Genomic DNA, 24,783 nt, shown 5'->3' with positions numbered 1-24,783 from the left:
ATTGTATCAGAAATAAATCTCAAGGAGCCCAACAGAGGCAGGGGAATTAGATCAGTGGAAAAATGGCACAAGAGGGATGAAGTGCTGCTCCTAACTGTGAGCTCTCAAAAGCTTATGTAAACAGCAATTTCCTCTAAAATCTTAATTAATAGCACGATGACAGAATCAAGGGCTGTCTGTAACACTGATGGGAATTTCCAATAGAAGAAATCTATCACCATTAAAAGAAGGGACAGAATTAATCAACCAAATTGTTCTCCAGTTTACAAACTCCAAGCAAAGGAAAAGAGCCATTGCTGCCAGTGGAATACCATGGCTAAGGAGCTCTTAGTAGCACAGAAGTATTTTCTTAACATCAGTAAAGTATGTTAACTAATATTATATTTAGTTAGCTGAACTCCTCCGGGGATTAAAGGCCCACTGTGCCTAACAAAACTTTGTCTTGAAACAGCCTAGCAAATGTTATTTTAGCACAGAGTATTTGATAGCTAATCGTGCTATAAAACTATAAAATAAAGTTGTGTTTATTGGTACAATTAATCCCTCCATAGCCCACAGGGCTACGAAAGAAAATGGGGGGATGAGGGAGATCAGATCAGGGGGGTGGGGGGAGAAAGGAGGGGTTATCAGGGGTAGGCAAGAACCAGCAGGCAGCAGGGTTGTGACTTCAGGGTACTATTGTTATTATTATTATTATTATTATTACTACTATTATTATTATTATTCCACTTGTAATCAAGAACACCATCTCCATCTGGGAGTGACTGAGAGAGAAAAAAAAGGTGAATTTCAAACATTTCCCCCCCAACCACAGCTGAATGTGTCACTGCACAGCAGAACATCCCCACCCCATTCCAACAAGTGGATTCCCTAAAATAATGCAAATCACAATTCCTCCCCACTGCCTGAATTTGTTCAAAGCTTTTCCAACTAGGAACAATCCCAGAGGAAAAAAACCCATTCTGTGATAGAAGAAACATATGCTTGAAATCTAGAGAGCACGTTAATTGTGGTTAATATGTGATTTAAATTAGGAATGTACACAACACTAACACTCAGAGCCCATGCAATGACTTCCTATTTTCATTTTTACAGCCTTGGCATTAATAACCAGCAATTGCTTTCAGTTGCCAAAGGCTTCTCCTGCATTTCCAGCAGAGGTTACTGGATACTAATGGAGAGCAAATGTTTCTAAGCCAGAATGTGCAGTGCCTTCATCTTGAATAAAATAAATAATGCACCTGAGGACAACAAGGAGAAAATGGCAAATTTTGATAAAATACAACACAATAAAATACAATTCTGTACCCCTTTGAACTGTCTGTATAGGACATGATGAGAGAGGAGAGCCAGAAGTTTACTGTGAATGCCTTCAGGTGCCTTTGGGATGGGCAGTTTATGCACAAACAGCTGTAAACCTCCAGTGACTGATGCAGCTCTGATCCACAGAACCCAGAATCACCTGTGGGGTCAGGATCTGTCCCTAAAGCCCAAAGGATTTCAGCCCACAGAGCCCTGCTTGGTTCTGCTAAAGCCACGTCAGCACCAAGGCTGGCAGCACAGCCACTGTCACAGGGGAGAGCATTTCTCCTCCCATGATTTTTCCAGGAAAAAACTCTCCTCCACAGATTTTGCAACAGATACCACTTGAATTTTTAAGGGTGATTAGCCACATACACATAATTTTCTCATCTGTAGGAAATGTCCACTGTTGCAATGAGAAAATGGGAAATTAATGGTAAATAGCACATGGTGTGTTTGTGGATTTCTTACCCTAAATTCCAAGCTGGATTAAAACAGGAGAGCTCTGCTAACCCCACCTCGTGTCACTGTGGAATTTGGGATCACATTGACTATTCCCATGGCACAGGCACCTGATGGTCCCAGCCCAAGCAAATATTTCAGACATTTTATTAATACAGACCAAAAATCAGCCAGACCCCAAACACCCTGCTATGAAACTGGGAGCAGGAACTACAGGTGGCAAAAATAGCACCCAGACCTGCCAAAACCATGAGAAAAGAGTGAGATAGGCTCAATGATCAGCCTGGAAAGTGAAATCACAGATATTCCAGCATCCTCAGACAGTTGTTAGACTGGCCACAGGCTCAGGTTAATATTTGTATTGAAGAAAAGCTCTTTGGTTCAATTAGGATTAGACAAATGTTGTGTGAGGTTCTGTGTAAGCAAGCAGGGGACAAAAATCTCTTCTCAGGAGAGCATCCTCCTAAATTACAGTACTTGCATTATTATCACAAGAAATTGAACTTACAAACAGTATTACCAGCACAGCACCCCTGAACTCAACAGCAGCTTGTCAGGGCTGTTGGTGGTATCAGTCTGTGGACAAAGTCAGTGCTAGCAGCAACTAATTTACAGGAAAAATTGATAGACGGTGATTTTTCTAAAATAAATCATGGTTTGATGGAGTTGTTGCATTAATTCAAAAGATAAAAAAATAAACTCTCGGCATGGAAATAAACACAGCGCTTTCAATGAACCTAATAACATGAAAGTAATGAGCTTGGAAAACAGATGTGGGAAAAGGCAAGGGAAGGCTACAATACACTCCACGCAATCTGGGAAGGAATGATAAAAAAATTTACAAGCTGTTTTGAGTCCTGAATAAAAGGGGTAATCAAGGCAGGCTGGGCTCTGAGCGGGACGGGCACAGCATCCTGCAGCAGAGACTAAGCAGAACACCTCACCCTCCTGGACTGTGTGCCCGTGCTGCTGCAGCTCCAATTCCTGCCTAATTCCTGGGTTTGCAGTCCATAACTCACAGCACTTACTGTAAGGCCTTGTCACCCACTCTTTCCCCCTTGTTTGTTTGATTTTTGGCTTTTTGCTGGGGCAGAAACTGCTTCACAAGCAGTGGGGCAGAAGGTGAAGCTGTGAGAAAAGCAGAAAATCAACTCAAAATTCAACATAACATGCTGAAGAAAGACACCTCACTGCAAGAGAAAGCACCCACAGAGATGATTTCCATGCTGCCCAGTTGCCTCTGTTGCTAATCATGATTTATGAAAACATTTAGGCAAGAGAGCTGTCGGTTCACGGAGGACGTTCCTGTGCACAGAGTGGTTCTCAAAATGGCACTGTGAGAAAACTCCCCTCTGCAGTTGTTTTACTTTTGCCTCCGAAAAAGCTTTCAAACTGAACTGCTAAAGTTCAGCCAGCATCTAATTTTAACCGTGAGTTCCAGGAGAGAGTAAAGCTGGTGGGAAGATTACAGAGTTCCTTGAAGCTCTGACCTACAACAGGAAGAGAGTTGTCAGCCTTCATGTCTCTCACTCTAAATCCCAAGGGAAACAACACTGGCAGAATGTTTTATAACACGTTCCCACTGTAAAAATTCTGTATTTGAGAAATATGATGCTTGCTCACTCCTTCTCCTAGACCTTTGGTGTGTCAGTAAAAACAGATGACCTTAAATGAGTAATTTTAGTTTTGCCTTTACACCGCAGTTCGGGTACTCAGGGTTCACAGGGCTCTGTTTACAAAATCAGAGAGAACTGATACTACACAAGAGCAACACATGCACCCACACCTTTAAAATATTAGTGAGGAGCTGGCAGCTTGTAGCAATGTAATAAGGTTCTTTTTCTGCCTTCTCAGGTTAACTCTATAACTCAAGAAATACCCCCATGGAAGGCTGCAATCTGGGATTTTCATAAGGAAGGCTGAAAGGCTTCTGTCAAAGGGCCAGAAAGCAGCATCTGCAAAAGAGCTCAGGAAAGAGAAATTAAAAATAAAATAATTGGATTATGATCTCTCAGCTAATGAAATCAGATCTACTGTTTTTCTCCGAGTCAGGGGTTTTAGACAATGCACAGTGGCACCAGTCTGGATCCTTCCCCACTGCTGCCCAAAGGCTCACGGTCTCAGGTGCTGCACAACATCAGGAAGCAAAGCAGGAGTACAGCAAAGAAACTGAAAACGTTTTCATCCCGATGGTAATGAAGGTGTGGTGACAAATAACCAGGAACTGGGCAGGATATGAATAATAACTACGGGAAAACTGCTATTCCAGGAGTAGCTCTTGGAGTACACGGACAGCTGAAGGAATCCAGTCACCCTGGAGCAGCTTAAAAACCAGATTTTTTTTTTCCCTGTTCCTTCCCATTCCTCATCTTTCCAGCTGCTGGGAATGATGCCCTGAGCAAAGCCACATTCCCTGGCTCCTGGCACTCGGGGTCTGAGCGTGGCTGGGTGGCAGCAGAGGCAGGAGCAGCTCCTGAACTTTCTCCTCCCCTCCATTCCTGCAGATAATGAAATCCAGAAACACCATTCTGGGACACAGTTGTTACAGACCTCACGTTATCTGCTGCTGACCCTCAATTGAGACGTCTCTTAGTCGGGGATGATGATTTTTGCGCTCATGAATAATTAGTTTTGCTGGTTTTAAGGGAAAAAAAAAAAACACCGAGCGTATCTTTTAATCAGAATCTAAATGAAAAAATGCTAAAAGCTATTCCCCAACATCTGCCAGTCCAGCATAGATTTAGAAATAAAAATCAAGAGGTATAGACTCATCTCAGGGAATTATGTGTTCAAATCCTCATTTATGGAGATGAGAATGGAAGTGTTAACGTTCCCAGTCTTCTGCTGCATATCCGAGGCATTAGGGTGGCTTAATGAGGCACTGTCTGAAACCAAGAACAAGCTGAAGTTCCTCCCTCACATGCACATTGAATTTTGTGTGTAATTACTCAGTTCTGAGTAACAGCAATTTATTAGATTTTCCCATCAAACGGATGAGTTGCTAATGTACAACATCTTACAAATACCCAGGGCTCTTTCCAAGGAAAGGCAGGAGTTTTTAGGAACCCAAGCACTGAATGGAACCACACACTTTATCCACCCCATTTCTCTATAAAAATGTTTTTGAGGTGAACTTAGTGGCTGTGAAAAGCAGATTTTTCTAACCAGGGGATCAATTTCTAAGGGCAGAAGAGTGGTTTGAGAGCCCTGAAAACAGCCTGTACAAATGATCAACATTTACTTCTGCAGGGAAATGAGGCACAGCCAAAGGACAGCTCTCATGAAGGAGTGACTGGAGAGCAATTGTGTTCCCTCTGCATTTAACATAAAATATACCATTGCAGAATTGCAGAAAAATTAAGTTTCTCTGTTGTATTACTCTTAACACAGAGCTGGCTGCCAGGGAAAAAGGGAAATGTGGACAGCAGAGATCCTGAAGAAGGACACCTTGTGCTAGGTCAGCAGTGTGTCCCATTTTGACCTTTTCCCAGTAGAGAACAGCAATAAAAAACTCCTCAGGAGTGGCAGAAATCACAATACCATGACCTAAACTAACTCCAGGCCAATGCTGTTTTCTCCCATTCCTGTTTGCGAAAATCAGGAAGACAGCATGTGGAGAGAACACTTTGGGATGAGAATTTGTAGCATTATGGAGAAGTCCTTGTGTGGATAGAAGTTCTTGTGTGCTGAGGGCAGGAGAGGAGCTGAGGCACCTGCTCACCCTGGCAGCCTCTCCACACCTTCCAGGTCCCAGGCCGCTCCAGAGGGATAACTCAGACCGAGGGATGCACACCAGAGACGTGAGAAGTTGTGGATTCGCCATCATGCATCCAAGTTTGAATGTCTTTTTTACAGCTGAACGTCCAGACAGGCTTGCAGCTGGGAGAGTAAAAAGCAGGGCTTGCTGCCAGGGGTGGCTGCAAGGCTCCAGCCTGGCTTGGGCACTTCCAGGGATCCAGGGGCAGCCCCAGCTCCTCTGGGCCTCACAGGGAACAATTCCTGCCGTGTGTCCGACCTAAATCCACCCTCCCTCAGCTCGAGGCCGTTTCCCCTCGTCCTGTCACTGCCTGCCCGTTTTCATACGGATTTTGGGACAATGTCCTGGTGCTCCTGCACCCCTCCAGCGAGAGGCACAGCTGGCACAGGCCCGGGGAGGGCAGAGGATGAGGATGAGGAGCAGCAGCGGGACGAGGGCCCTCAGCAGCGGGACCGAGGCCCTGCTCCATTCCCAGGCCTGTTTTATTTATCCATTTCTATTTTAATAAGCTGCCTCCCTCCCCCTGGAGCCCTGGGTTATGTGAAAATGCTGGTGCCAAGGGCGGGGGCGTGGTGGGGCTCCTGCTCCTGACGTACTGTGTGGTCAAGGAGCCGGGACTGGGGGGCCTGAACGAGGGCCAAGCCTTGCACTTCAGCTTCCTGACCTGGCAGCCATTCAGAGAGACCCTGCTAAGTGCTATTTCCTAAATACACCAGCTTTTCATAACAATCTTACCACATTGCTTTCCTTTACAAGCTCTCTTAAAAGAGAACTGGACTCCTTCTGGTTAATCTACACAGACTGCATTTGGAAGCCATCAGAAACTGAACTGTAAACAAAACGTTATTAATGTGTTGTAATCTGCCCTCAATGTTCCAGATGAAAAGAAAATGTTTTATAGTTTTGGAGTATACATTTTAATTGCCTTTTAAGAGTGCATATACTTTTAGTGCTCTCTGTTATAAAATTGCAGTATCTGTTTCTTGATAACTGTTGAATGATCTCAGCTATTTTTATTAGGTTTTCTCCCCCACCCTGGTCCCCTTCCTTAAGCTACCACCACTGGAAGGCTTTTCCAGACTGTTCCTGATACTAGGCTGGCAAAAAGTTCCAGCCTAAGATAAACTCCATTATAAACAACTCCTTTACAACATCCCCTCGCTATAAAACCACTCGGATCTAGAAAATTAGTTCTTTAAATGAACTTAGGATCCAGTTACTTTCAGTAAAAATCTGAACTAAATAGGGGCTAAACTGAATTTTCCAGACTTTGAGCTCTTTCATGCTTGGTTTGCTCTTGTGCCTTGCTGGAAGAGCTTGGCTTGGGAGGAGATACAGGAATTCAGCCCTGGAGATGTCACAGCTGTCCCCAGAGCTGACAGAAGGTGCCTGGCAGTGTCCCAGCCCATCAAATGAAGGCTGGTTCATGGTAAGATCCTGCCTGAGCTGTAAGCCCCAAATTCCTCCCAAAACAATTCCCCCCTGGAAGTGCTGAGCAGAGTTCAGGAGGTTTTGTTTTGCTGTCTCCCCTCGAAGCAGACACTGCCTTGTACAAAAAGGGCTTTCAGTACTTCTGGGATAAATGGCAAAGGGATCACAAAGTTACCTGGCAGGCTTTCCAGGTATCTCCTTACTAGAGAAAATAAACAGAAATCCAGGCTCATAAAAGTAACCTTGGAGTTTGTTGTTCATTAAGCTGCAGTTCCAGAAGGTGAAGGGAACCCTTAAAATCCTGCATTTCAGGAAATATCAGGCATCTGGACATCACTATTACCCTGTTTGTACCAACAAATGTGCTAGGAAAAAGAGGCTCAGCTATCCAGTTTTAGCTGTGCACTCCTGAATCCCAAATCCTGCTCTCCTGGCACTTGGCTCTTACACACCTCCACTATTAGTTTCTTTTCAGGGTAATTAACTTTCTCAACAGCCCAAACTTCACCTCCAGCTCCTCCTGTGATGTCTCTAACACTTCCCTAATACCTTTTTGACTTGCAAGATACTATTACTTGATGCAACACAAGCCAGAGTATTTTGCAGTGGGAACTGCATCCAGTGCCTGGAGAACAACCATTTTTCAATGTTTTCCTCTTATTCAATTAAAATATTTGAAGTGACAAAGCCCCTCTCTCACGTTGGGTCGGGATTCACATCATGCAAGTGAACTGCAGTTTATTTTCACTCTTTTAAGTTCTTTTTATCTTCAAAATTATCAGTGCCTGTAATTTTTTTCTTAATGTTGTTTTTAAAAACATTTTTCAGTATGCAGATGTGCTTGTGAAGATTAATGGACTGGGAACACTGAAATCTTGTATTAATCAACTTCAAGGGAAGGCAACTGCTGAGTAAAATTTTCCATAGTGCTGCACACAGGAGTTTATCCAGAGAGCTCCTTGTCTTGGAGGAGCCTTCTGTGAGTTCTGCACTGAGCCTTGGGTGACTCTTCTGGATTATTCCCTGAGCACTGAACAAGCCACGCTGGGGGGAACCCTGTCCAGTGTTTATCACAGCCCCTGTTATCAAAAATAGCTGATTAGTTCCATGTGCCAGTGAATCTTTGGGCTCTGTCATGGGAACCATCCCTCCCTGGAGGATCATCCCTCCAAAAACGCAACTGCACACGACCTCAGGCCGAGGGGTGCAGAGCCACGAGAAGCCCCAGGAATCAGCAAAGTTCTCCTCAAGAGGAGATCCCAGCCCATCACCTGGCCCAGACAGGCTCATCCCAGAGGGGAACAGAGCTGGGGAAGGGGCTGGAGCACCAGGAGAGGCTGGGGGAGCTGGGGGGGCTCAGCCTGGAGAAAAGGATGCTCAGGGGGGACCTTTTCACTCTCCAGCTCACTGTAAGGAGGTTTGGAGCAAGGTGGGATTCACCTCCCAGAGAAAAAGCAAGGGGATGAGAGGAAATGGCCTCAAGTTGCACCAGGGGAGGATGAGGTTGGATATTTAGGAAAATTCCTTCACTCTAAGGGTTGTCCAGCCCTGGCACAGCTGCCCATGGCAGTGGTGGAGTCCCCACCCCTGGAGGGATTTAAATGCCTTGAGGATGTGGCACTTGGGGACATGGGTTAGTGGTGGCTTTGGAAGTGCTGGGGAATGCTTGAACTCCACGATCTTGGAGGAATTTTCCAATTTAAATTATTCTATGGTTCTAAATGCTTTAAATATAGATTATATGGAGGTAAATCTGCTTTCTGTAGCAGGGTAATGACAAGAACCCAACCCCAAAGCAGGGACTGAGGGCAGCCTGCGTGCAAACATTTCATTAACTGATAGGTTAATTACCCCAATTTCGTTACTAATTGGATCAGTTTAAACCTGCTGCATTGGAAGTCTCTTGGCAGACACAGACATCCCCATAATTACAAAAACAACTGGTTTCTCCAGTTAGGTAATTCTGCCAATTAAGTAATTCCTCCACATGTAAAGCAAACCCAACCAAAGCCATTGGGGCAGTTTTGACTCATTTTCAGCAATGTGCTGCTTCCAGTGCTGATGCCTACAAAATCCAGCAGCATTCCTCATGGCAATCCTTTCCAAGGGCAGTTCCATTCCTGCTGGGGGAAAGGACTCAATGCAATTTGCCAGAGTGATGGGAAAACAAGTTCTGTGAGAGGGAAAACCCACCTAAGCTTTCAAGTGCAGCTTTTGGTAGAAATCTTTGAGGTTTGGAAGGTTTGATCCCAGTTTGAGGGATACCACCACCCTTGCTTTGAGCCTTTCTCCTGGGCTTGCTACAAAGCAAAGCTTTCCTGCAGCAGCACAAGGCTCCAAATAGTTTGGGATGTGCCAAAACCAGAGAGTGTTGGATATCTCACAAGAAAAGCTGGGTTTTACTGATCATGTTAAATAGTTTGTCAAGGCAGACTGTGGTGAGTGATAAAGCTGCTGGCCTGTGATCAGTTCTCCTCTCACCAGCAGGTACTACTCAGGTCAACTGAAATTATTACATAACAGAAATTACTAGAAGGAATAAATGTGATGAAATGGCTTCTGATTCTATGAAAACAAAAGGCAAAACCAATTTTTTTTTTAAATTTTTAGCTTCCTAAACTAAATAGGAATTCTATAATTCTTTACAAAATTAAAAAACACAAATAAATCTCTGTTTTTTGTAACTGATATTTGCTATTTAAAGCCCAGGGACCTCCAGAGAAAGTATTTCCAAGGATTGTGCTCCTGACAAGTTGCCTGTTAATACTGATTGAACAGTTCCTATAGACAGCAGGAGTCCTCAAGTGTTTCCTTCTAGAAAGAAATTGCAGAGCTTGATATGAAACCAAGAAACCCACAAAAATTATATTTAGCTGCTCCCTCTATCACACAGCTTTATCTCTAGGGAGTTTCTGCCATCACATCTCTAAAAGGAGATTTCATGTGAAATTCTAGAAGTCCAATAATGTCCCACCTACCAGTGCATTAACAGAGATCAGAATTAAGAGCCTCCCTTCCCCTACATATAATAATAGTGAATGTTCATCTGCTGAAAAAAGCAGATAAATTAAAAACCACTGCAGTTTGTAAAAGAACACTGCTTGGGAAATAACCTTTGGAGGCACTGGAAAAACTCAGAGTTCAATCAACTTTATTTCCAGTACAAAAGCAATTAGATTTTTCCCATCAGAAATCAGATGAAGTAGTAAATTAGGATTTGCTGGTGATGGGAATTCTTAACTTGTGGCATAAATAGAATTTCCTTATTATTATTTTCAGCTATGGCCATCTATCTAAACCCCCATTCCAAGCACAACTTGTGAGAAAAAAGCTGCATTACAGAGTTATCACAGATATCTACATTTAATTTGAGTTTTCCTCCTCATTTTTAAGCAAAAGTTACTTTAATTAAGCTTTAAACAACAAACAATCAGCCCACAAGAACCAACAAATTTGGCTGCTGTTCCATTACCAAAAACTCCAAGTGTACTGAGAAATCTGATTTAAACAACTCCCTACTACCCTTAGAAGGCTACAAATATTTTTTTGTGTTCCACCGGTCCCAAGAAATCAAAACACAGATAAAACCACAAATTTTTACTGGTTTTTGTGCTTGCACGGAAAATATTTTGCATCTAGTATTAATTAGGAATAAGTTCAAAATAATTTTGCTTGTTATAATGCATCTGGAGCATCAAGAGTGGCTCCTATAGCAGCATTTTCAGTGAGAAAACAGTTCAGAATCTTTTCTTTCTGTTTCCTAACACAGTGGACATTTTGAATACAACTCATGCACAATGAGAAATACATTTCCTTCCCCAAGCACAGCTCTGACTGCCTGGTGAAATTTTACTGAGGACCTGTCTCACTTTGACTCCTTCACTGTGAACGTTCTTCTTTTTTCCTCTGTGATTTAATCTGAACTTGTTTAAGGTTAAAGTGAATATTAATTCGCAGTAAGTCCATGAAATAAAAAGGGTGAGAACTGTAATTCCAAGAGAGCTCTGGAATGGCACTCAAGTCCTGCCCTGCTTCCTCTCCTTGCCTTCCTGCTGATCCAGGAATAATTCTACCAAACAGAGCAAGAGGGAGAAAGAGGAGATTAATTCAGGCCACAGATGAGAAAAATTAAGACTGGGAATAATTTCTGAATACAATATTGGCTACCTAAAATCCAAGATTGCTTCTTAATTAGCATTACAGGAAATATTTGTAGAGCAAAGCTGCTGGCCTGAACTGTGTCCTGCACGTAGAGCTCGTTGCTCGTGTTTATCCATGGATCATTCCTGTTGATTCCTCCTTGGCAGCTGGAAGAATATTCCAACTGTCTGAAGAGAGTCTAAAATCGGAGATTCCCTCTGTCAGCACCTCTCTGATCAATCCCCATCCTGTGGATTCCTTCTCTGTTTAAATCCAAGGATATTTCCTTGATGGATACACAGGCACACACATGGATCCAGGCTGGAAACCTGGGTTCCTCCAGCCAGCAAAGCACCACTTCAGCCATCTCACTGCGGCTTAAAATGAGTCTGCTCAACACAGACAGCAAGCAAGGAGAGCAGATGGAACAAAGAGAGGATTTTTTTCTAGCCAGAAAACAAATGCTGGTGCTTGAAATGAAATATTGTCATGGAAAAGAGTCATGGGGGCATCCCTGCTGCTCCTCAGGGCTGGCTGAGAACTGAGCAGAGAGGAAAGGACTGGGAACACAGAGCAAGAACAAAATACCTCCCCAAAACTGGGAAAGAAGCTCTTGATGGCCTCCCAGGCACATGGCAGGAAACCTCAAAAAAGTCAAAATATTCGCCCTCAGACTGCAGGTTTGGGTTCTTCCTCCTGCAGGCCCCATGGTCCCCAGCAGAAAGTCAGGAGTTTTATGGGAAGTGGCCCAAAGTTGCCCAATGTCCTGGTTCCAGGGGGAGAAGTTCTCCCTTGAGCCATGGGAAATGCTGAGTATTGGATCCAAAGCCGAGAGCTCCTGGAGCCCACGGTGCTCAAATCCCCCCTTCTAAAGCAGCCACCACTGGGAAGGTCACGTTGTAAAGTCACTCCATTAAAACAGTAATTAAAGAGTGAACATTAACCAGCAATTTTTCCTTAGGTCTTTCTTACTTCCAGGTGGTATCATTCCTCCCAGAGCGAGCTGTACCTTATGGATCTGCACGTCTATCTTGATGAAAAATCTTTAACTTCTCGGAATTCAAGGCAAGAAAAGCCACGTCCTTCCATTCAGAGACACCCTGCTCCCTGCTCTCCCAGCTCCCATGGCATCACAGCTGCAGCAAGCATGTTATCCATGTTATTTGTCACTGATAAAAGTACACTGGGACATGGTAAAACTGCCACGAGAAAGGAAATCAACTTTTCCACGCTTTAATAAATGGGAACTTTTATTCTGTGTGAAGAAGACCGAAGATAAAACTCCAGGTACAGCCTGTAAACATTATCTAGCAGGTGGGCTCTTGCAAACACTCTGGATAGTCCTGACTGCTTGAATTTCAATCCTTATTCCTCACTAAGGTTTTCAGAAAATGCAAACAACAAACACTTTCTTAAAAAAGAAGCTGAGATAAATCCATCAGGGAGAGCTGTCAACTGGCCCCACTCCATGGGAATTAATGCAAAGGCATTGATTTGTTCTAGGCTAATGATAAGGGCTCTTGGTTTAATTTTAGGAGAAGAACTTTCATTTTCTGACTGGCAACCAGAGCTATTTATTACACAACCAGAAAGCCAAAGTTCAGCTTTGCAAGTGACTAATGAAAGCCAAGCCCTCCCCGTAGGAAAGGAGGGAAAACAAGTCTGGAATGGTCAACAGCACTTTGCTAAAGCAAAATCCAACTTCTGCCTCCTGCCCACCCTGGAGCTGGTCCACGAGGATTTCAGGCCAGTATTGAGGACAGTTTTCCAGAGGGATGAAAATCACAGCAATTCCAGGGATCACCCAGATCCTTCAAGGACACAAACCTCTTTCACAGCAACAGGAAACACCAAAAAAAGAGAGAAAAATCCAAATGAAACCACAACAACGCTGTCAAAAAGACAACAGGAAGACAAGGGAGTTGAACAAGTTGCTGCTGGTGTTCTTGCTCCTTATCTCAGGGGAATCCTGGATAATGAACATCACTCCAAGTGCCACAGCATCCACCCTGTGCTGGCATGGGGACACGAGCACGGATCCAAGTGTTCATCCCATTTCCTGGCCAGCACTTCTGTGTCTGAGCACTAACTGCAATATCTGGCACTCAGTCCTCTGCGTTCAAAGAGTTAAGCTATGTCCTGTAAAGATAAAAATCTCCACTTTTATTACTTTGTATGCTCCTACCAATGAGGATCCAGCTGTAATTGTAGCATTCCAAGCTCTGGAGGTGCCAAGTTTTACTAACTACAATTTAACTGGTCCAGCTGATGCAGTCCAAATTCTTGTTTGGATAATCAGCCTTTGTTTAAATATGGACTTTCATAAAAAAAAAAAAAATAGAAAGAAAGAAAGCCCAGGCCAGCATTAGCCTCCAGGCATGTCATGTGAGCTGATTACCCTGCAGCAGTAGCAGACACTCATGCACAAGAGGAGGATTATTTTGCCAGAATTACTGTTACGGTAACACAGAATCAGAGCTTCTCTCCCCCCCAGCCCCCACCCTTCTTCTTTTCTTTCTTTTTTTTTTTTTTTTCCTCCCCCCTCCACAATTCACAAGTCTTCTTTCCAAGTTCAAATGAAGTTTAAAGGTGAAAAGGGCAAGAAAGTTTCATGACTGGCTGTTGAAAGAGGGAGAAATAACCAGGGTCTCCAAGTTTGCGTTTACTAAAAGCTCAACAATTTTGTATTTTGCTGCAATTCATAACTGCACAAATCCCTTTTGTTGGGTCTGTTTGGACTGAAATTAAACACTTGTTAATAATTTATAACTTAATATCATTAGAAAATAATAATAACTGTCAAGCAACTACATTCAATACATAAAGCAAGTTGAGTGGCTCGTTAGATTATTTGTCAAAGCAACAATTTCTATATATTTTAGCTTATTTCTACCGGGAAGAGCGGTTAAAGAGCCACCCAGCTTGCTTGGAAATCATTTCTCCACCAGCTGGGAGCAATTCCCAAATTGCTGCACCTCAGCCACATCCAAGTGATGCTGGCTCACTTTAAAAGCACTCCAGCCTGACTCCAGGAGGTGCTGGAGGAGGGATGGCCAAAGCCCTTTGCTGCTCCCTGACCAAAAATGCATCCCACACTGCCCATGCTTTGCTCTAAATTTGACATCTGAATGGAACTGAAACAGTGGCCAACAAACCAAGAGTCAAAATGAGGCATTTAAGAAGAGAAAATTCTTAATTCTGTTTCTTGGTCGAGGACCTGAGCTGCACAAAGCACAAGGGCCAGGCACAAAGCTGGTGCTGCCTTCCCCAGAGCTGAGTGCAAACAGAAGAAATATTTGTGTGTGTGTGTGTGTGTGAGGAATTTTGGGAGAAAACTCACTTGTAAAATGTCACAGGCTGTGGTTTTTCTTGGGAAGCCATGAGAGTGGCTTTTTGGAAAAACAGAAACGGAGAATGCCAGAATAATTTGGGTTGGAAGGGACCTTAAAGCTCATCCAGTGTCACCCCTGCCATGGACAGGGACACCTCCCACTGTCCCAGGCTGCTCCAAGCCCTGTCCAACCTGGCCTTGGACACTTCCAGGATGGGGCAGCCACAGCTGCCCTGGGCACCCTGTGCCCAGAATTCTTCCCAATATCCCATCCAACCCAGGCTCTTCCAGTTTGACATCAAAGCTCATCAGACATGTGAGCTATGTTATCACTTTTCTCTCCATGTGAGCACCTGTGGCAATTCTATTTCTGTTGCACATTAATCTATGAAGCTGAAACCATAAAATTTAAGTGTACTAAGCAAGGCAGTTGGAAGTTCAGAATAAAAACTTTATCTGAGCCAGTCTGCCCCGACCCTGAGCTCGTGCAAACTGATTTAAGTCAGTGGTGCCACAAGAACTGGCATTAGTCAGGGGTCTGCTCTTGTTTCCATCTATTTATCTGAGATCATTCCTAATGTACTTACTGAATAAGTATTCTCCTTTTATTCCTTTCAAACTCCTTCTCTTGGTTTTGTCCCTTTTGCCCCTTTGCCTGCAGACTGAGAGCTGAACACACTCCCCCAGAGAGAGCCATCTCCTCCCACCTTCTCCACTCTCAGCTCTTCCCTCCTCAGCCTGCCCTCTTTTCTTCCCATGATTTCTTCTATTTCTTCTATTTCCCATGATTTCTCCATTATTCTTAATATTGGAATATTTCAAGGAAGCAGAGGAAGCTCCAAACACTGCAGGTTATTTACAGCACAACAGTTCTCAATATATTATTTAATTCACCTTGAAGCTGAGGAGCTGCCCAATGTCCTCATGCACAAACAGGCTTTGAGATCCTTTAAAATGACCATACATATAAGAAAGGCAATAAGAGAAATGGTATTTTATTGAATTTACTTTTAAAGCTTCCCATGCTCCTCCCAGAAATCAAATGGTGCCTACAGAGGAACCAGAAGATGCCACTTTGGTTAGTGACAGTAGGTCCTTATAGGCTGTAATTAACTTTTTTAATTCTCCAATTTTTAGTTACATGTGGAAGGTTCCTTTTTTTTTTTTTTTTTTTTTTTTTTTTTTTTTAAGTGAATGGTCTCAAACACATGGAAAAAATACAGGAATTGATAAAATTGATCTATAACATACTTTTACTTGAGAAAGGATTACAAGGTTGAATCTTAACATTATACACTTAAAACCATTTCTTGTTCCACTGCCTTTACAGTTCCAAAAAAAAAAATGTACATTTTGGAGACAAAGGCCTTTATCCTCTTAAGTGCTGTGGATTTCATGCCAATCTCCCAATATAAAGCAGACTTCAGACTCAGACCCCAGAGAAATGGTCTCGGAAAGATTAGATTTTCCACCACAAAATAAAACCCTTGTGTGGGGAACCACACCAGCTCCAACACCTCCTTCCTCCTGAGTGCTTGTCTGACAGGGAGGAACTCCCCCAGCCCATCCCATGTCCCCTCCTCCAAATGGAAGTGGTTTGATCATTCCTCTGCTTTTGTGCCAGCCAGCTTTTCCATGTGTGATATAGCCAGGATTGTTACATATCCCTGAAAAATCTGTATTTTTCTAGGTTTTTTAAAAAAAATTCTGTATTATTTTGCAACACAGAGTAAGTTTGCTCTTAATATTAGTGTACAAAGTGAATTCTGAGTGGTGATGGAAAATAGACAGACTCAGTGTAAGGGGCACATGAGGAACATAATGATGAAAAATTCTTTTAAAACAGCAAGATATTTTTAAGAGTTGCCCATCAAAGGTGTGCACCTCTAACAACAACATGAAATTAATGATGCCAGGTGTCAATAAATACAAGAGGAAACTTTCTTAAACTTCTCATGAGGTAGAAAGGTATTTTTATCAATCATCCCCATATTAGAAAACACAGATTTTTCAGGGTATTTCAAACCCCACTGCCAGTAATAAAATAGGACAAACAAGAGAGAAATATAGATTCAACACAATGTAGCTCCTGAGGATTCAATTTTAACACCACCAAAGCCACCCAGAAAAGAATGAATTCAGGAATCAGAAGATTAAAACTGCATGTAGTCAGCTCAGGATTGGTGAGCTGCAGATGGAAACTTTCTTGAGAACACACAGTTTAAATTCCAGTTAGGATATTCTGTGATTAAATGCTCCTCCAATTTTTGAGTACATCACTTTTTTCCCTACCGGCTACTGTGATACAAAAGATAACTCCTGCAAACATAGAACTGGTAAAAAAAAAGGAAAAGTGCAAGTAAAAGCCATTTAGGTTTCCAGCAAAGACATCAAAGCAAACCAGCTAATGGACATCCAGGGTAGTCAAATCACTCCTGCAAAATCCATTAGTTACTAAAAGTTCTGGAGGGCTCAGTTTTTACAGTAAAACCTGTAAAAACTCAGTATCCAGTTTCTCTGTTGGGACACTGAGGTGTGAAGATCCAAACGATGCTGGAACTGAACTTGTATATTTGAACCTTTTGAACTCCAGCTGCCCTTCATAAATTACTTTACCACCAGCTTTAACACGTTCCTAACCCACCGTGCAAGAAAGAGGAGGAATCATTAAAACTCCTGGAAATGGAACTGAACTTTCTAACACTTCCAGTGGAATTTATCTTGGTTCAGAAGACAAGCACCTACGGCAGGGCTGGGGGAGGAGGAGAAGCTTCCAGATAGAGCAGTGAAATAACATCTGTGCTCAGGCTATGAAAACAGAGAGGCCAATCCCCCTCCTCAGCCCCAAACCCAGTGAGGTGATTGGAAATGGCCCCATTCAGGAGCAGGCAGTTGCTCCTTTCCATCTGGAAACGCCGTCAGCTGGAAGCAAACCCCACCAATTCCCAAGAACTTTGTTCTGCACCTCAGAATGGGACATGCTGCCCTGGACGGGCAGAATTTTGGGATGCAGAGGGTTCTCACCACACCCTATCCACTGGGAGACAGAGATTCACCCTTCCCCTGAGGGAAGCTCAAATATTCAGAGTTTAGAAACTAATCCAACTCCAACAACAGCAGTAAAGATTCTTCATTAATTTTAAGGTGCGTTAAACTGAGGGACGGCAGCTCAGGAGCTCAAAAACAAAATTTCCTGCTTTCCATGGGAAATGAGGACAATCAGCAGGTCCCTCCTCATTATTTTTCAGACTGTCAGTGTGTTTATGGACAGTTAGTCACTGAGATGTTGGGGAAAAACAAAGGTTTTAAAGTCCAGAGGAATAGAAAGGCTGGTTCCCAAACAGGACAGCACATTATCCTATAACCAAACCAGATATTCCTTTCTCCTACACCTTTCCCTGCCTGCAGAGAGCTCAGCATCCAAAGCAGCAACACAGAATCCACAGAAACTCTTCAGCTCCAGTCCTGCTTGCAGAAGGATTTTTGGGTTCAGGAAAAGTCACTGATTTTTTCCTCCACCTGAGATTTGTCATTTACAAATGAGGAAATTGTCCATCTTAGAGGAATGTGCTTTCAGTGGGTCAACTAATACAAAAATACTGCTTTTCTCCTTGGATTATGATGTTATCACATTATGTCTGGACACTGATTTCACTTTCTGTTTAAAATGATCTTGCTAAGCAGCAAAGGGACACAGCAGCTCCCACTTACAGGTCACCTCAGGTCTCCTGAACAAACTATGCCCCAGGGTTTTAGTGAAACTCAGGAATTCCAAAAGCAAAGCACATTGCCCTTAGCACACAAAATGCTTCTGATTCGCAGAATGACACAAATGTACAAGAGAAAAAAAATGGATGCCTGATTATTTTTTGTAATGGATGGCTTTTAGATGGGCAGAACACACTTAGGCATTTCTTAAAGCCCCAAACCACGGGTGATTTCCAACAAAGGCCTTGTGTGAAGTGCTGCTTGCTTATCACAAAGACTTGGAAAAAAGAATTTTCAGGGGTTGAACTCTGAGTTTTAACCCTGGACTAAGAATCAGATGCTGCACAAGTGTGTGCTCCTTAGTCCTGTGGTGCTGCCACACTGCTGATCTTGAATCCTTTGGATTGATAAATTTGTGTGAAATTATTTGACATTTCAAAAGAAAATAAATAAAAAATGAAAATGACACAACTTTCTGAGTAAAGTCCTGAGTAAAGGCTCAGTTTGCCTGTTTAAGAAATAAGATACATAAAATCTTATTAAAAGTGGGCTTGCAATTTATGAAATTACCACCTCCACTGATTACTACTCCTAATGAGACATTACAATGAACCACGTGGACAGCCCAATTCAGATGGATATTTAAAAAAAAAATCACTAAATCACACATAATTTAACCTGTTTTACTTCCCACTTGCATGAAGAAACACTTGTGGTTTCTCCTTCCCTCTCCCCCAGCACAGAGTGGCTTTCTTCCCCTGGCTTCCCCTCTTGGAAACGAGCCACGGATCATTTACAGACTCCCGAGCTTTGCTGGGGCACTTTCTGAGGATCCCTCTGGAAAATGGGACCACATTTCAAACCAGAGGGACGCAGGTAGGAGCCTTGAAAAAACAGGCCAGCAGCCAGAGTGGTCATCAGTAATTTTTGTTTAAATGTATTAACAACATAATTTAGAGCATTCACATCATCCAAGCATCCCCTCTCTGTGCACGGGCATCTGCAGTCATTACATCTCATCAGCCAGAAAGGACCCACATTTCTGACATTAAACAAACAGCAGACAAGGTCCCAAAGCCAAATCACAGCAATAACCCCTCTGCCAAAGGCAGTCCCACAGAAGTCAGGAAGCAGAGGCACATCCCAGCCCTTATCCCTGGGAGCTCCGTGGTTTGGGACTCCCGAGCAGCAGCAGCATTAGCAAATGTCCAGGCTGATCTCCTCTAAGAGAGGCTTCATCTGCTGGGGGGCATTACAAAATAGCAGAGATCAGTCCTGCCTGATGCAAAGGTTAAGTGAGAAGAATGGCATTACATAATGTACAACAAAATGTTAATTTACAAGACTCAAATCAAGGCTGGGATGTGCTGCACAGCACCAGCCCCACGACGAGAGGGCACGAAAGAACCAGAGGTCTCTAAACACTTCTGTCTCTTAGGCCATTTTTGGTTTATGTATTTTGTTTCACTCGTTGATAATCTTACAGACAAGGGAAACCATGCTGCTGGGGAAGTACTAAATCACACCAAAAGAGCTAAGGTTTTTAGATGAAACAAGAAGCTGATTACACATGCACTGAGTATACCAGTCACTAAGCGTTTCTGGATTGCAGGGATAAGATACTCTCTTTGCTTATTACTGCCTCCTTGATCCAAAGAGATTTAAGCAACTGTTTTCAATTAGATGTTTTTAAGCTAGTAAAACTACATCCATAAAGACATATTTATAGAACAACTTAAAACGAGAAGAATTAAAACGACTGCAAAACTGATGAATTCCATTCCCCCACCAACCCTCCCCCCCCACCCCGAATCATTTACTGACCATTAACGAGCAAAAAGCACTGCAATTTTAAGAATTAATCCAGTGTTGCAAAATTAAATCAGATACACTAGGAGGGATAATGACAAACTGGTGGCTCCAGCGTTGTCAGTTTGCGGGTGATACAAGTTCAAGTCGTCTGTGCTAGTGGTCACTCTGTTGGAACAAACATGAACATAAAAGGGAACATTAAAAGTGCAGCAGCACCAACTGAATCAATTCTGTCACTGAGGATGCAGGCTCAGAAGTGGCACAGGGTAAATATTGTATTTTAGAAAGGAGCTGCCCAGTTCCACGACTGCGAGATGGAAATAAAGGAAGAGGCAGCAATGGAAGTAAATGGAGGGACAGGATCCTCATTTCCCTCTAAATGCCAGAGCACAAGAGCCTGGCAGTGTGGCTTTGCCACACATGACTGCTTTCAGCCCCAGGAACCCATGAGGAATATTCTGAGAGCTCCAGGAACAAAACTGAGCTTTGATAGTTTTCATCCGACAGCTGCTTAAACAAAATTTGCCTAAAACGCTCTGCAGCATGTGACTGGAAATGTCTGCAGGATGAGCTGCCTCATCTCTGGCACTGGAGAACACAGAGCCAGGGCAGAGGTCGGGGATGGGCACAGCCACAAGCAGGGACACCCTCACCTCTGCCAAAGCCATCAGCTGCTCACTGACACCTCTCTTTTATACCTGCCTGGCCCACGCTGCAGACAAATAACTGCTAAGGAAAGCCCCACTCCAGCCCTGCCTCCTCCTGCTGCTAAATCCATCTGAAGAAGCTTGAGGCATCCTAAATTTTATCTTCCCTGAACTTCCCTACAAGCTCCATTTGTTCCTACCTAAGCACATCGTCATGAAAACACTTAACAGTGGGCTTGGAGATTCACATACATCACTTCAACAGACACATTTTATACATTTAATACCCTTCAGAATCTGGCCATAAATACAAATGGATGGTACAAAGCATGACCCAGAGTCTCAGTCTGTCACTGTGGTCTCAGCCTGAGCACCTGAGGTGATGGGTGCTGTGCCTGGACCTGGGAACATCAGGGAAGCACAAGACATTTTATTTTCCCTCTTTTGTTTAAATTTGCAGTTTATATTTTCTCCATGGGCATCATAAGGAAATTTTAGCCATTATTTTGGGTGATTGAACCCAGAATTACACACAGGGTCTATTTTTAAGGAAACTCCTCAACCCTGAAGTAAAGAAGTGCCCTTTGGCCATGCAGCACCTTGCCTGTCCCCAGGTAAGTGGGATAAAAACATATTTGGGAATAAATCAAGGAGACAGGGAGGATTCAAGCAGTGACACAACCTGTGCAACCGCAGGCTGGTTTCTGTTCCATGATGTTCAAGAAACAGCTACAGTGATGAATTCATCCCTTAAATCTCTGTATTGATCCTGCACAGACCAAAGCTACAGGACAGGCAGATCCTCACACATCTTCTGGAATCACTTTGTGCATCCAGATGAGCCTTGGGATCGTTTAGGTTGGGAAAGACCTCTAGGATCATGGAGTCCAACATCAGAGGCATAATTACAGCAGATTCCCCCTTCTGAATGAATGTGTCTCTGACCCTCTGACTTTTAATTGGTTTTGATCATGTTTAGAATGTGTTAAGAAACAATATTAGAAATATTCCAGTTTTGTTTATGGGGAATTCAGGAATGACCAGGCCAAACCAATGCCTTCCATTCACCAAGTGCCTTTCTGCAGAGTAAAGGATGGCTGGTGAGAGCAAAAGCTACAGGATAAAACCAAAAGCCAAGTTTCATACAATTACATCCAAAGTGGCACAGCAAACCTATGAGATAGAAATGAACATAAAAGCAAGTGAAATAACACGGACAGGGAGGCAGCAAACAACCTTGCCTAAGGCACAACACTAATGCCAGACTAACTTCAAAGCAGCCACTGAACCAGCACAGGTGACAAACAATCTGCATAAAAATAAGCCTAAAGCAGCACTGGCTCCTTTCCTTCCCTTAGTCCCTTCTGCTCTTGCTCATTTCAACTCTTTCTTTTAATTTTAGACACGGAACAATGTCTATAAATGAGAATCCAGCATTTTAGCTACAAGTTTCCTCAAATAAACTCGGCTAAGACAAGCCCACCACGCCAGAAGCTTTCCTCTGCCTATTTCTTTTTGTTTTGCTCATTGTAATTTATAATGAACCTCTTCCACAGTAAGCTGACTCAGGGAAAAACCACTCTGAAAGGCATCAGCTACTGATGAATTGTTTTTATTAATTAAGTTAGAGAAACAAAAACCCCAGTGGTTTTCAGTGCTGCAGCTTGCAGCAGAACCCACAAGCTTGGAGGCAGAAAGTGTGAAAGTCACAGCTCTGCTCTGAGCATCTCCTCCATTTCTTTACTGAGGGGCTGAAATTCCAGAGAAAAGGGGGTTTTTTCCTCTCTCTTAACCTAAAGATTTGGTCCTTTGAGCAGCTGCTTTGGACTTAAGAAAGCACCACAAAAGCCACTGCCTTTACTGCATTAGAAACTGAAATAATGGGCATTAAGCAGAAGTAGCTCTTATATACCCTGATATTTGAGAGGTTCAGCCTGCACAGGGCTTTGCTAAAGAAGAGTGGATGGAAGAATGGAGTTAAGAAAAGCATTTAATCCTGCTGACTTCCAAAGACCTTTGGATTTTCCTTTTAAGTTTTAGCAGCTAAGAGATTCAAGTTTTATTTTCCCTCAGAGGTTGAGGACACGGAGGAGAATCTCTGGATTTTGGACACCCCTTGTTCCTGGGACATCACACCAAGGAAGGTGGGGTTCCCTTGCAGGGATTTCTTCCCTTAAACATGCAGTTGGTAAAGAAATTAATAATTTTCAATAATAAAACTTTGGGATTCCCTTCTTTAAGCTAGAATCCTCTAAGAATAGTGACATTTTATATCATGAGCCTCTACCTTTGGCCATCAGCTCTTCTGCTCTCCCACTCACCACTATTTTATCCAATCTCACACATCTCTCATGGAAAGAATAAAAATACCCTAAAATTTGCACATGCAATCAAAAGGAAGCTTATTCACACAGTTAGGACATGCTTTTTCATGCACTGCTGGTTACTGGAAAGTTTAACTTTTGTTAGAGGATAGAAATAAAACAAAACAGGAAAGTGGATATTTTTCTTACTTATTTCAAGTGTACATATTTTAGGTAATTTTATTTTTTCCCTGTGACACAGAATAGAGACTCTTCTTGGAGACTGTAATAGCCCTCAGCGTGTTTTCCACCAAGAATGTAAAAGAGAAACACTTTTGCTGGAGAAGTCATGGAAACTGGTAAATTGAAGACACAAGCCCTCATTGAAGACCTATAATTTTTTAATTAAATTTACATGTCAGTGGATCTTTTGAGCTTGGCCTGTGTGTTTTTTATAATGTACATTTCTCGTGCTTTTTCCCATGGGTATTTCTGCACTATTTCCAAACTGGGATTACTCAAGTTGAAGTGTGATAAAGGGCACATTATAGTTATATTAAGCAAAAATAGGGAGGAGAAAGCTTTTCCATAGTGCAAAGAAAGCTGTTCTCCAAGCCTCATTTCTGGTAACAAGCAGAGCAAGGCAACCACTCAGCTAGAAACTGCTGCCATCAAACCACGGCTTTGTCCTGAGCAAAGGGGGGATTTATTCCATCCTATTCTGTTTTCTGCTGAAAAATTAAAGGTTGTTTGCTTCAGAATTGTTAAGTCTTGCTCTGGGGTATCACGAAAAACATGTGAGCAACAAAACGAGGGGGAAGCTGTGTGCTGTGCACTGGTGCAGCTGGTGTGCTGCTGTCTGGGGGTTCTGGAGGCACTTTGGGTTCCCTGCCCTGCCCAGAGGTTCCACAGCTGTGTTCTTCCTCCTCACAGCTCCCCTGAAAGATGCAGGGACTTGCACAGTGCCTGGCCCACGTCAGGAGCACTTGTCACCAGTGCTGCAGCCACAGAGACAGGCAGCAGCTGGATGGGAAAGGGAAAGGAAGGGAAGGAAAGGAAAGGAAAGGAGGGCATGTCAGCTCAGAGCTGCAGAAAAGGTTTTTCACAGCAGCTATTTGCAACCCTCCAAGGAGCCGCAGAGGCTGCCCATTAAAACCCTGTTAAAACACTTCTGATGTTGTCAGCAGTGGAGAGCTGAAATAGCACAGTGATCACTGAGATACTATCTGCCTCAAGCAGTTCAGTGGTACTGTCAATAATATGAGCAAGAAGGTACAAGATGAGCAACAACCTAATTCCTGCATCAAAATTTCATAAACTCCCTCAGCTGGCAAACACTAGAGATGTGGGCAAACACAGGCCAGCCAATAAACCACCCAGGAAAGATGACCTCAGGTCTGGAATCTTTCCCAAAAGCTTTGAACCTTTAAGTTAATTTACACTTTGAAAGCAAAGCAGAGTGATGGTGAGGGGAAGGCAGGAGGGGTGAGGTGATGCCTCTCCCAGCAGTGCTCCCGAGCTGCTCCTCAGCTCCACACTCCTGACAGAGCCCAAGGAAAAAACACAGCACCACTTTTAGGCATACACCCTTCCAAATACCCCAGGCTAGAGTTTCTCCCCACTTTTCCCTGCTTTAATTTTTGATTTATCTTCAGCACTAATTCCTTGGGATAATTTTTGCAAGTGTAGTTTTACCAGGTAGGAAAACTCGCCACTTGAGGAAAGCTCCTTGTTTGAAAACAGAGCTCCTGATGTGCCAGGGTGCTAGAACTGTGAGTAATGACAGCAGGATCATCTACTTCTCTGCTACTCTGTGCTGGTAAGGGCTACTCACAGTGAGTAATGGCTGGAGAAGCAGGGCCAAGGTGAAGAGTTATTTATAATACAGTA

The 24,783-nt window shown here is 43.1% G+C and overlaps 1 protein-coding gene across 14 annotated transcripts in view; it reads right to left on the bottom strand.

Moving 5' to 3' along the window:
* BCAS3 (BCAS3 microtubule associated cell migration factor) overlaps positions 1-24,783 on the bottom strand; it is a 297,954-nt gene that overhangs the window by 80,361 nt on the left and 192,810 nt on the right. The window contains exon 24 of one of the 14 annotated variants that reach the window (XM_041482393.1): positions 19,023-20,108. The exons of the other annotated variants lie outside the window; for them this stretch is intronic. Coding sequence (XP_041338327.1) covers positions 20,104-20,108 — 5 coding nt within the window. The 3' untranslated portion in view covers positions 19,023-20,103. Of the gene's footprint in view, positions 1-19,022; positions 20,109-24,783 lie in introns of those variants that run through there. 14 annotated transcript variants of the gene reach the window in all.

Source organism: Pyrgilauda ruficollis, unplaced genomic scaffold (genome assembly GCF_017590135.1).
Source record: "Pyrgilauda ruficollis isolate IOZ18807 unplaced genomic scaffold, ASM1759013v1 scaffold59, whole genome shotgun sequence".
Lineage (NCBI taxonomy): Eukaryota > Metazoa > Chordata > Aves > Passeriformes > Passeridae > Pyrgilauda > Pyrgilauda ruficollis.
The sequence above is the reverse complement of the archived record's forward strand: the minus strand, read 5'-3'. Positions and strand labels throughout refer to the sequence as shown.